The sequence below is a fragment of the Perognathus longimembris genome, chromosome 11 (genome assembly GCF_023159225.1).
Source record: "Perognathus longimembris pacificus isolate PPM17 chromosome 11, ASM2315922v1, whole genome shotgun sequence".
NCBI classification, from domain to species: Eukaryota; Metazoa; Chordata; class Mammalia; order Rodentia; family Heteromyidae; genus Perognathus; species Perognathus longimembris.
Window position 1 is genome coordinate 29,561,516 of NC_063171.1, and position 12,164 is coordinate 29,573,679.

Below are 12,164 nucleotides of genomic sequence, written 5' to 3' on the forward strand. Positions count from 1 at the left end.
ATTTTCTTATTAAGAGATTTGGTTAGCATTGTCACACCTCATCATTATACCTCCCCAACTATTAAGCTTATGTCCCTAACATTCTTCCTAATTCATGAGAACAAGTTGATAGTACTTAAGGTACATTTTTGCATGAGATAAAATTTGGACTTTTGATGCCTTAACTGCATCTTCCAAAATGTACCAAGAAATGATAGACCAGGATATTATTGGGTTAGGCAAACTTCCTTGAACACATTTTTCAGAGCATATCTATTTAAAACATCTAGAAGGTAAAATTATCTAAGAACATTAGTGTAGACTATTTTTTAACTGAATTATGCCAATGGGCAATGTTTGCACCTGTTTGATAAAGAATATCTTAACTATTTTGTGTGGTATGTTTTATTAATATTATCCAAGCATTAGTATTAGGGTAACTTATGAAATATTTTAAATATTATGGTCTGGAGGATCCCTTAAGTAATTAGGTCTATACACTTCTTTAGGGCCAACCTTCTCTTATTAAATATATTGTTTGCTCTTAACTATTTTATTAAAGAATACTTGTACATTCTCATAGGCGATCAGTTTCCCCAGACCATTAAATTGCCCATGAATGGAATCTCAAATATGAAAAATACTCCTGGGAACAGCGTGGACTTCACACCAAGCTCTAAAACTTGTGAGGAATGGCCTGACTGGAATGAGCCTGAGGAGCCAGAGAACCAAACTGTCAGCTTTCAGGTTTGGCCTACAGAAGCCTGTGATGCCGCTAGGTCCCAGTGCACTAACCTGAATGTGGAGAAAGAATCTTGGGATGATTGTGAGCTCAGCTCAGGGACTCAAGTAAGCCCAAGAGGTGAAATCTCTGCTGCAGTGCCTGTTACCTCACTGAAACCGAAGCCAGTTCCTGTTTTGCTTCCACTCACTGAAGAGGCTAAGCCTTTGAAATCAGGTCTTCCTCACAAGACTAACTCTCTACAGAGCAGGGAAGACTCAGACCAAATCAAGCCACCAAAAGCACAGTCACAAGAAAGACCCCTTCAGACTCGATCAGAACTTGGTTTAGGAGAAGAATATACTATCCATGTAAAAAAGAAACCAGTACAAGACCCTGAGTTAGACTGGTTTGCTGATATGATCCCAGAAATTAAGCCTTCAGCTACTTTGCTTATTTTACCTGAACTGAGGACAGAAATGATACTTCCCAACAAGGATGATGTCTTACCAGTTATGCAGTTTTCCTCAAAATTTGCTGCAGCAGAAATGAGTGAGGTAAGTATTTTGCAGGGAGTGCTACTTATGGATTTCTTGTACAAGTCCTAGTTTATATTACGCATGCTATTTTCCGAATGAAGGAAAAAAAAAAACACTACTGCATGCAACTGATGCAGGTTAGAATGATCAAGTTGATCGAGGCAAACAAAATTAAGTTTTCCCCAGAAAATATAGTTTGGGGAAATGGTCAACTTATTACATTGTAACCCTTTTATTTGGAAAAGTAAATCAGGACAGACTTACTGAGTTAGATAGCTCTTGAGAAAGTTATTTTTCAGTGCAGTAGTTTTGTAAAACTAGTTCCTAGGTTGTCTTGAGTTTCAGCTTTAAGTTATTTTACTTCACATGAGGCCGTGTATCCTGGCACTAACATGTGTTGAAAATGGTCGTTTTTATGTTCCTAATTTTTTCGATTTGATGTGCTTCAGTAGGTTGTTGTTGGTATGTTTTTGTTGCAGGGAGACACTGAAGGCTGGGGAGAAGGAGAGCTGAACTGGGAAGATAATAATTGGTGACAACAGGTGTGAGTTAAATGTAGGAACAATTCCTTTTAAAAAATGAATACCTCAAAAGCAGAGTGTGTGGACAGGAAAGGCCCAAAGCAGCCTGTTTTCCCTGTACCAGGAGCTCTTTGTGAATCTGTGTGAACTCAGTTGTGAAGCCAACCTTGAGAGCTGGCTGAAGCCCCAGGGAAGTCAGGAGACCCATAATACTGGCTGCTAGGAGGAGGAACTGTTTGAGGCCAGTTTCCATGAAGAGCAAGTAGCTGAGGAAAGGCTGAACTTAGTGCTTTTTCCAGGATAATTCTGGAAGAAAAATAAATATAAAAATTCAAGCTGGTTAGCTTAATTTTGTGCCATTTCTTTACAAATGAGAAAAGTTCTATTACAAAATTTAACTTGCTGGAAAAAAAAGCTATAAATTATAAATTGCTATGGCTTCCTTAGGCAGCTTATTTGCTGAGAGTTGTACTATGAATGAAGGGTCCTTCAGTGGACCTGGCAGTTACTGACTGTTCCACATGTATTTCACTGTACCAAAGTTCTTAATGAAAAGTCTTACCCCTCCCCGACCCCATCCTGTAAATGTCAAATAAAAACTATTTTCACTAGATCCACTTTTACAGCTCTTTTTATATATGTGAAAAAACGTACATAAATGTTCATAATTAGAAATTTCATTTACAAAATATCCTGGCAGTTCTGTCTGGTGATATTGGGCCACTCAAGAGTCACCCTAGAGTATATGCTGTTTTAACCTCTCAATCCTTTGTTGCAGAGCTTCCATTTCCATGAGAAGCCAGGCTGGAGCAGGAGTCTTTTGAAGTAAGGACTCTGTTGCTTCCAAGGCCCCCATTGCTGCTTGCAATGCTGACCTATACTCTTCTTCCAGCGGGAGGTCATGGCGTGCTCTTTTCACACAAGGCTTTTTGGAGAAAAAAACATGAGATAATGATGTAAAAATTCTCATTTTAATAACTGGATCACAAGAATATGTAGTTCTCCACCCTCTGACCTCAGTCATCTAGAACAATGTATGAAGATGGTCTAAAGGTTGTGACTAAAACTTATACCTAACATCCAGGGGCAGAGACTGAGGTGCCAAAAGATCTAGTAGAATTTAGACCTTAGTGTGCAATGCAGGGGTTTCCACAAGGAAATGTAGCAGTCATTAAATCCTATTGTTGGTGCCACTTCTCTTCAGGAAAGAGCATGTTCCATGCCAAATACAAGCACATGTCAAGCATTACATTTGCATGGGATACCATTAAATTGCAAATAATACAAAGCACCAGTTTTGCTTGGTAGGATCCTAGTTCATAATAAATTTGGGGTGTTGTTATAGTCTTTGGAAGTCTTGGGAGACAAAATCACAACTGGCTACCCAATTGAAGCTTAGTAGTAGTGCCTATACATCCTAGTAATCTGTTTTAATTCCTCCTATCACTGTACTAAAGTAGGCCACTAGCCTGCAGTATTATATACACTACATTCTGAACCCTCAGGATTGGGGCTGGAAGCAGGTTCTCAGGCCTGTATTTATCAGCTATGTGTACACCTATATAGGACCATGCCGAGTCAGCCTTGTATACGCATAATGGTGCTCACCATCACACTCCTGGGAGTGGTTTGCAAAAGATTCAGTGCCTTTTTCTTCTCAGGAGTAAAAATACGATAAAGCAGCTAAGACTAAGGAAAAGCACTTATGGCATTTCCTAATGTCTCTGTCAGACAGCAGCTACATTATCCATTCTCAAAAGCCAGTCTGCAGATGTTGCACATTTTGAATTATAAAAATACTGAGTAGCAGGGACTGGTAATATGGCCTAGTGGTAAAGTACTCGCCTCGTATACATGAAGCTCTGGGTTCGATTCCTCAACACCACATGTATAGAAAAAGCCAGAAGTGGTGCTGTGGCTCAAGTGGTAGAGTGCTAGTCTTGAGCAAAAAGAAGCCAGGGACAGTGCTCAGGCCCTGAGTTCAAGCCTCAGGACTGGCAAAAAAAAACAACGAAAGTACTGAGTGGCAGAGAATTGCATATGGAATTGTATACGGAAAAGCAAAGGTATGTGAGAACATAAATATTTTTATAACATCTTCTGTAGTTTCAAAACAAAAAGTAGATAGACAATGGTCTATAAATGTGGAACCACAGCAGGGTTCTTTAGCTATTGAACCTCATAGCACTTCTTTACTAAAATTTCCATTATGAAACAAAAATCACGATGACCCTAAATCCTCCTTTTAAATTATTCCCTGGCTCAAAATAGTATTTTGAATATTCTTCGTGGTGTTGTTGCCCTTAGTGGATAAATTTTTAGACATTGCCAAATGATTAGTTTGATTTCTTGCCTCATCATTTTGATTTCTTACCACTAAACATTTTGGAAAGTAAGTTAATTTATCTCCTGTGGTTCAGAAACTACATTAGGTCTGACTTCCTAAGTATGTAAGTTTTCCCAACAGTTACTACAAATGACTGATAGATTATATTTTCTGTATTTCAACCTTTGTTAAGAGTTCTGTCTGGGGCTGCTAATCTTACGGAAAAAAATGTGGGGTTTCTTAAGTACAATAACTGTAAAACAGGAAAATCTTACCTGTGTAGTGTTTAGTTCAACATATAAAGATAAAAACATAAAAAAAAAAGTGATGAGGGCAGCATTCCCTCATTAACCACAATGAAAAGCAGCCAGACCTGTAAAGATGACTTCATTTCTACTACAGTCACTTGAGTGAAGGATTTTCGGAAAACAGCTTTTTCCTGTTTCACACGTTCTACTTTGGCAGCTTCAGTTTCATCTATACAACCAGACTTCCGAAGACCATGAAAAAAAATCAATTCAACAACACATAAGCGTTTTAGTAGATACAAAATGCTGTAATATACAGAAGAGGAATTAAGTACTTTGTGTCTGTATGTTTATAATGCTGAGTGTGAAATCATTTTGTCTTGTAAGCCAGTCAAATTTTAGAAGCAGACTCATCTATTAATGCTTGCTTTAAATATAATGTGGATAAAATTCTTCCAGTGTTCTTCCCTAAAGAAAGGAGGCTTTCCAAGAAAAGTCTTTACTCACTCGATTCTAAAGCCTAAAAATGTATATTTATACACTTACCTGTTTGAAGTCCAACTTACATGTATGTGACACAATAGATAAAATATGCAGACCCTAGTTTAACAATGGGCATATTAAGTACTTAATTTACTTAACATCAGCATCATGTTGACTTTCAAGGTATGCACAAACATAGAATCCCTAGGATTCAAAATTGTGATTCTAATGTACTGTATAAATATCCTATGAAGATAATTGTCACAGTCTTGGAAAAATGGATCTTGGCTTGTAAGAAAGCCATACCTAAATCATACTAAAAAGTTTTTCTTTTTAAATTCTCTTAGTTCTATGTAATCAGATGTCTATAATATGATGAACAACATAGAATTTGTCATCCCAACTGCCTATATTTTCAGTGAGACACTACTACTACTACAGACACAGTAAAATGCTTCAGATTTTTTCCCATAGACAAGCGACATTTTAGAGATGGGACCCAAGTTTTTGAATATGATACTCATTTTTGTTTCATGTACACTTCATATACAATAACCCAATGATAACTTTATGCAATGCATGAAACTGACAGTATGGAGTCTTTCCATTTCTTGGGTGCTTGAAGCTTTGGGTTTGGAGCATTTGCTTTAGGCATATTTCAGCCTACCTACTTAGTAACTCTGAAAAGTCTAAGTTGGTTACAAGGACAAAATTTTCCTTACAAAGATTAAAATATGAGCTATGTAATAAATACTTACCTTCTCCAGAAATGCTACTACTTTGTTCTTAGTTTCTTCAGAACTGAGACACTGTGGAACTATTTCTTCATGATGTGTTCCCTATTGAAAGATTCATAAGACCATATTTAATATACCTTAGCAACTTGCAAAGACAAGGAACATGACTTTTAAGAACCATTTTTATTAAAAATTTTGAGAATACTCAATGCAAAGAGTACTCGAAACTTTCAGACTATCTGGGATAATATTAACTACTGTACAAGCTTTGTTTACTTCTGTACTCACACTAGTCTCTATATATTCTCATAAGCAAAAGCCTAATCATAGGCTTTTGGATCACAGTTTTTTTAAAAAAAAAAAGCAACCCACAAAACCACAGCAGAAGTTGCTGGAACCACACTTAACAACTTTCCCCAAAATAAATATGAATTCTATCGTCATCCAACCCCAAAATCTGCCTGGAAGGCATTACATGAAAAGATCTGCTCTCAATGTTGTTAAGTCCTCGATATTGGGAAAGGTCACTACATATCTAGGCCTCACTTAATGTCTTGTAGAATCTTGTAATTATCTCCTCTAATACTTAACTTTTGCAATGGACGCTCAGAAATAGCTCAATATCTACATTAAATGTTCTAGAAGATTTGAAGTATTAACATACTTAGAAAGTCACTGTCCCCATGAAGATTTATTTTATAATTACCGCAGCAAACTGAGTAAATGCTTCCAAAGTATGTTGTTCTAGCAGCCAATTGCTATCAGCTAGCAGTAAGGCAAAAATAGAAGACAGGTGGGGCAGAATTTTGTCCTAAAATAAAAAAGAAAAAGAAACAACCCTGATTAAATAAAGAAAAAAAGTTCAGTGTAGCACAAGAAGTTGTCAACTGTCTATAATCTATCCCAGTAAGCATGTATGCAAAGCATGTTTGGTCTTTGCACTTTTGGTCAACAGTAGCATGCTACTATCTCAGGAACTTTGCACTTGTCATTTTCCCTGCTTAGAAAACTCACACATACTAACTAAAGCACCCAGGCTCTTAGTCCAAGGGTTTTTACTAAGTTGTAACACTCATAAGGATTCTACTTACGATGTCATTTTAAAATGAACTGTCAAATACATATTCCCTGTCTACCTCCCGTGCTTTGTATTTCTCTATTCACCACCATTTAGTACACTTTTTTACAAATGCACCCAGTTGTCTGTTACTTTCCTATAAGCTGACAGTAGGGATTATTGTATCGCCAGAATTAAAATGACACCTACCATGGCAACTCAAAATATTTCATGACTTCAAATGCCTCCTATATGCTCATGAATCTCAAAAATTTCCTCAGGACCTGACCTCACCCCCAAGTTGTAAGGCATTCAGTTTCTGATAGAATATTTATTGCGCAGTTAGGGCCCACAAGTGATGCAGATGAAACAATTATGAAATGAACTTATTGTATGGTAAAAGATTTCAAATTCAAGAGTATTTCTGGACACATGAGAATTGATAAGAAGCTGTCAATCTAGTTATACAAATTTACAGAATGAAAACCAATGTTTTAGTTATGTTCTCTTGTAAATGAAAGACATCTTTAGATGTCTTATAGGATAAAATTTTTAATTTCAAAGATTCTTTTGGGATGGGGGAGTGCCAGTCTTAGTGTGTGAACTTAGGGCTTGAGTGCTGCCCCTGAGATTTTTGCTCAAGGCTGGCACTCTACCACTTGAGCCAAAGCTCCACTTCCAGCTACTCTGGTGGTTAACTGAATATAAGGGTCTCATGGACTTTTCCGCCCAGTCTGGCTTCAAACAACAATCCTCAGTTCAGCCTCTTAGCTAGGATTATAGGTATGAACTACTGGCATTTGTCTAGTTTCAAATCAACCTGCACTGAGATACATTTTTGCCCTGATTATAGAGAAAGTTTTCACCAGTGATTTTAGTGGTGGTGGTGGTAGTGGTTGTGGGGCTTGAGCTCAGGGCCAGGGTGCTGTCCCTGAGCCTCTTTATGCTCAAAGATAGCACTCTACTACCACTTGAGCCACAGTACAACCTCTGGTTTTTGAGTGGTTAATTATGTATCTCACAGGGACTTTTCTGCCCAGGCTGGCTTCAAACTGTGATCCTCAGCTCTCAACCTCCTAAGCAGCTAGGATTACAGGAGTGAGCCACTGGTGCCCAGCTCATCAGTTTTTGTTTTTTTAATCTCTCAGGTAAAAACCAAGTCAACTACTTAGAATTATGTTTGTTCACACTATATAATAGTAAGGAGGACAAACTTTAGGATTCCCTTTAGCCTCATCTATCTTAAAATTCAGTAGACATGTTTTCCTAAGCCATTTCATTTGTATAAATAATTGCCTACTTGTCAGCACAAACTTTTTTGCAACATTAAAAAATACCTTTATAAACAAGCTTCCCTTTATGAATCTACAACTAATTATGAAATGTCCTAATTATACACAATCACCCAGAAGATCTGAATACAGTCTACCTTCAGAAAATGTTTGTGCTTGGGGTTCGGGGTAGTGGCAAGAGTGCTTGCCTCGTATACATGAAGCCCTGGGTTCAATTCCCCAGCATCACATACACAGAAAAAGGCCAGAAGTGGCACTGTGGCTCAAGTGGTAGAGTGCTACCCTTGAGCAAAAAAACCCAGGACAGTGCTCAGGCCCTGAGTCCAAGCCCCAGGACTGGCAAAAAAGAAAAAGAAAATGTTTGCTCAAATGAGAGTCTCCTCTCTCAGACCGCAGTGGCCAACTCAAAAATTATTTGTATGTTCACATACTTTTCTAAAAGAAAATAACTTAAAAAGAGCTCTATTTGACAGTTACCCTCTAATCAGAAAATGCTTATTTTTTTCTCCCACTGTCATTGTTAAAAAACTCACAAAATTTCAGAAATCAAAAGCAAAGAAAAAGTAAACCCTACTCATTATAGAGATTTTGTTTTAAAGCACAGGAACAACAGGAGTGTAGGTACCTTTATAACCTGAGGTATAAAAAGCTTTTCTAAGGAAGAGACAAAACCCAGCATTGCAAAACAGACGTGATCAGCAGGCTCCAATTTAAGTAGTGAGGTCTGCAAACTTACTACCTGGAGAGGATTAAAACCAAAGAAGAGCTGTAAGTGAAACAGTATCTACATAGAAACAAAGACTAAGATTTAGATAATTATGTGAGGAAAAACTAAAATCCAATCCATTAAGCTTCACAACCAGAACCTAAAAAAAATCAAATGGAGTCAGTTATTTGTGTTTTCTTGCCATATGCTTCTGCCTCTACTACTGAGGGAAGAAAATCCTTCTGTTCTTTAAAAACTTTATACACCTTAATCTTTAAAAATTATTTTGTATTTCAAATTCATTTGCAAAAAGTACATTAAAAAAAGGATTGACAAATCTGTTTAGAGAAAGATCCAATCTTTCATAACAAATTCAGTTTACCACATTCCAGGCTAATCCTTTTACTATATTTGTACCCTTGTAATTCAGTAATTGATATTACACACATCATAAAGAATACATCTAGTCAACACTCACTCTGCTAATTTGTCTTATGCACCATTGAATTTTTTAAGAGATGGTAAAAACAAAGCTGTTACTAGTTTCTGTTTCTCCCTATTCCACCCCATCACACATGATAAAATGTCTCTTCCATCTTCCATCATTTCCCAAAGTAGGAAGGCTTAATTTTTCCTACTAATAGTTTTTGTTTCCTACCTGACCTGTACTAAAGCTAAGTCTTGATTTAGGGGACCAGTTTTGTCGACTATGAACTTATCCAAAGCCTATATAAATCAGGTAAGAGGAAGTCCATCCCTATTTTCTGTGAGCTCAGAACCTCCCCAAAAGAATTTTTTGCGAATTATTGTCAAAGTGATGTACAGAGGGGTTACAGTTTCATATGTAAGGCAGTGAGTACATTTCTTATCAAACTTGTTTCCTCCTCCCTCATTTTTCTCCCACCTTTCCTCTTCCCCAATTACTGTCCCCCTCCCCGAGTTGTACAGCTGGTTTACAGCATATAGTTTGGTAAATATTGCTGTTGCATTGGTTTGCCTTTTACCCTTTGTCCATTTTGATCTTCCCTTCCCTACTTCCTATAAACGTATATACAATACCTAGGGTACCAAAATCAGTTACATTGACATCAGGGGTAAAACCAGGGGCAAGAAAGACAAAAGAAAATGGCACAATTTCACATGGTACGCTGAACATAACGATGATAGTGAAGTTCTACTACAAGGACTCCCACACAGTGAATCAAGCTTGCCTGTGTCCCAGCCAGGTAAGCCGGGGCCCAGTAAGAGAATTCAGTAGAACTCTTCTTTCAAATAACAGTATTTATTCAAAGAGAAAGAATCACCCACAAATTCATGTAGGTAATGTTCCATAAATTCATAGTTGCTAAAAATGTCTTTGCTAATGCCACAGATGTGTAGGGTTCAACATCAGAACTAAGACTCCTAATCCCAGGGAGTTAGAAGAGCAACAGTAAACATATTCAGCCTAAAGTGACAGAGAAGAACAGAGAAAGGCTGAATCAGTAAGTCCAGTACACCATACACTAGAAGGAAGAAACAGGGAAACATCACTGATAATGATGAGTGAACTGTGACACCTTCAGTTCACCAAGAAAGGCAGTGAAAGTGCAAGCAAGGCTCCAGAACTAGGCTGGAGCACAAGGGCTAAGCAAGAAGGAGCCATGAGTTCAAAGACCCAATACAGAAAGTTACAAGCAAACCAAGAAATCAATCATTATTAAAAGATTCTCTAATAAAGTGATTTCAGTTTAACAAACTTCATAGCAAACAAAGTAACAATCTGGCCACTGATCTTACCTGACTTATCAGCTGAGGATCTATAGTTTGAACAAAAAATCCTAAAATTGGCAGTAAAAGGCTGAATGTCTGTTCAACACAGGGCTGACTGGTTACCTTAAATAAGAAACAAAGTAATTATGATGCAGGTTTTCCACTACATGCAAGCTATTATAATAATCAGCTTTTACTGAGCATTATTTTATATCCCAGGAAATATGCAAAAATATTTCAAGATTATCCCAGCATGTCTATGAGGTAGTCATTATCCTCATTTTATTAATAAGAAAACATGGTGAGAGAAGTTAAATAATTTTCTCAAGATAACCTGACTAGGAAAAAGAAAAGTTATGATTCAAATCTACTTATTCTAAAGGGGATTCAGTTACTTTTGTCTGAAACTGGAAAGCTTTAATGTGCCTTTGTATTCAAAGAATTCCATTTCTCTCTGCCATACTTACTGACATGCCACACTATTGTTAAGCTACAACTACAGCATAATGAATGACTATTAAATGATGTGTGGACATCAGCAGAAGGTATTTGTTGAAGTCAGTAATGCAGGAGCAATGTGACCAAAAGCAGACATTAATGATAAAACTATCTGTGTTGTTTTCCAACATTATGGATTTTGCCTTTAGCTGATTACCAGGGGCCATATGTTTATTTTCACTTACTCTAAAAAGTCAATGTAATAATTGGAGTTTTAAATGAAAAAATCTGTTCAAAACAATTTCAGTACATTTCATTGAAATCTGTTCAATTTCAATGAAATCATCTATTTCAACCAGAGTGTTTACCATTTTTATTAGACAATCCTTTGACTTGGCTTTGCTGAGAATATATTTACATCCATTCACTAGATCCTTCTACCTTACTCTTCCCTTTCTAAAAGAACTTAGAATCACACAGACAGACCATACTAGTCCAAAGAAGAACAGAAACAATATAGGAAGGTGCTTTTTCTAAATTAGCATATAAATCAGGTTAATGGAAGAAGTTTTATTTCCATACATGCATATACTGTACTTAGTTCATATTTATCGACTATTACTCTTTATTATCTCCCCTTTCACTTCCAGTAAGTAATTTTTGAATGTATTTTTAGAGATATGCATATTATAAAAACTTTCATCTATTCACTCCCTATATTATTCTTATCCCCACCTCCCTCCTTTTGGTCCCTCTTCTTACACAGTCAGAAGAAAGTTTGAAAGGTGAGAAAAGTGTCCTGCATGTCATGAGAACACTTGCTAGACTAGCTCCGCCACTTTCCTAAGTTATAACTTCATAATGCTATCACACAATGAAAAATAATTGCCTGAGAATAAATGTCCTCATAAGTTATACCAAGCACCTAAAAAATTATACTGTATAGGGAAAATTTAATATATTCTTTTTTAGCACTATGTGTTCTTCAGTACATAATCAGTAGCTCTTCTTACCTGTTTAACACTTAAAAAAGCCCAAAGCTGATTCCCAACTTCAATAATTGCAGTCTGTTGTGCAACATCTAAAGCTTCAGCAGCAGAATTACACACAGCAAGTACAGCAGAGAGGGCTGTGTTCTAATGAGGGAGAAAGAGAACCTGAGACAAAAGGCCATTCCAAGGACCAGGAACTGAAAAACCTAGAGGGCTTATACTAGTCATTTAGAACTATTCACATAAATCTGCACAGAGTATTTCTCAGAAGCAAGTACTATATAGACTATTTTATAAAAAAAATAAATAAAATTTCTTTATTCACAGAAACATTTGCTTTATTTTCCTAAAACTTTTGGGTTTAGGCTAAAAC

At 36.8% G+C, this 12,164-nt stretch overlaps 2 protein-coding genes across 7 annotated transcripts in view; one reads left to right on the top strand and one right to left on the bottom strand.

The window, feature by feature from the left end:
* Nucleotides 1–2,164, top strand: part of Scyl3 (SCY1 like pseudokinase 3) — a 34,655-nt gene extending 32,491 nt beyond the window's left edge. For all 5 annotated transcript variants that reach the window (XM_048356411.1, XM_048356413.1, XM_048356410.1 and 2 more), the window contains 2 exons: nucleotides 563–1,257; nucleotides 1,719–2,164. In XM_048356411.1, coding sequence (XP_048212368.1) covers nucleotides 563–1,257; nucleotides 1,719–1,775 — 752 coding nt within the window. In that variant the 3' untranslated portion in view covers nucleotides 1,776–2,164. The remainder of the gene's footprint in view (nucleotides 1–562; nucleotides 1,258–1,718) is intronic.
* Nucleotides 1–12,164, bottom strand: part of C11H1orf112 (chromosome 11 C1orf112 homolog) — a 53,772-nt gene that overhangs the window by 11,682 nt on the left and 29,926 nt on the right. The window contains exons 18-24 of one of the 2 annotated variants that reach the window (XM_048356406.1): nucleotides 11,813–11,935; nucleotides 10,389–10,484; nucleotides 8,529–8,642; nucleotides 6,261–6,365; nucleotides 5,576–5,656; nucleotides 4,460–4,576; nucleotides 2,219–2,685 (exon numbers count right to left, since the gene is read on the bottom strand). In XM_048356406.1, the coding sequence (XP_048212363.1) occupies nucleotides 2,497–2,685; nucleotides 4,460–4,576; nucleotides 5,576–5,656; nucleotides 6,261–6,365; nucleotides 8,529–8,642; nucleotides 10,389–10,484; nucleotides 11,813–11,935 (825 nt within the window). In that variant the 3' untranslated portion in view covers nucleotides 2,219–2,496. Of the gene's footprint in view, nucleotides 1–2,218; nucleotides 2,686–4,459; nucleotides 4,577–5,575; nucleotides 5,657–6,260; nucleotides 6,366–8,528; nucleotides 8,643–10,388; nucleotides 10,485–11,812; nucleotides 11,936–12,164 lie in introns of those variants that run through there. The other variant, XM_048356407.1, reaches the window with a different exon arrangement.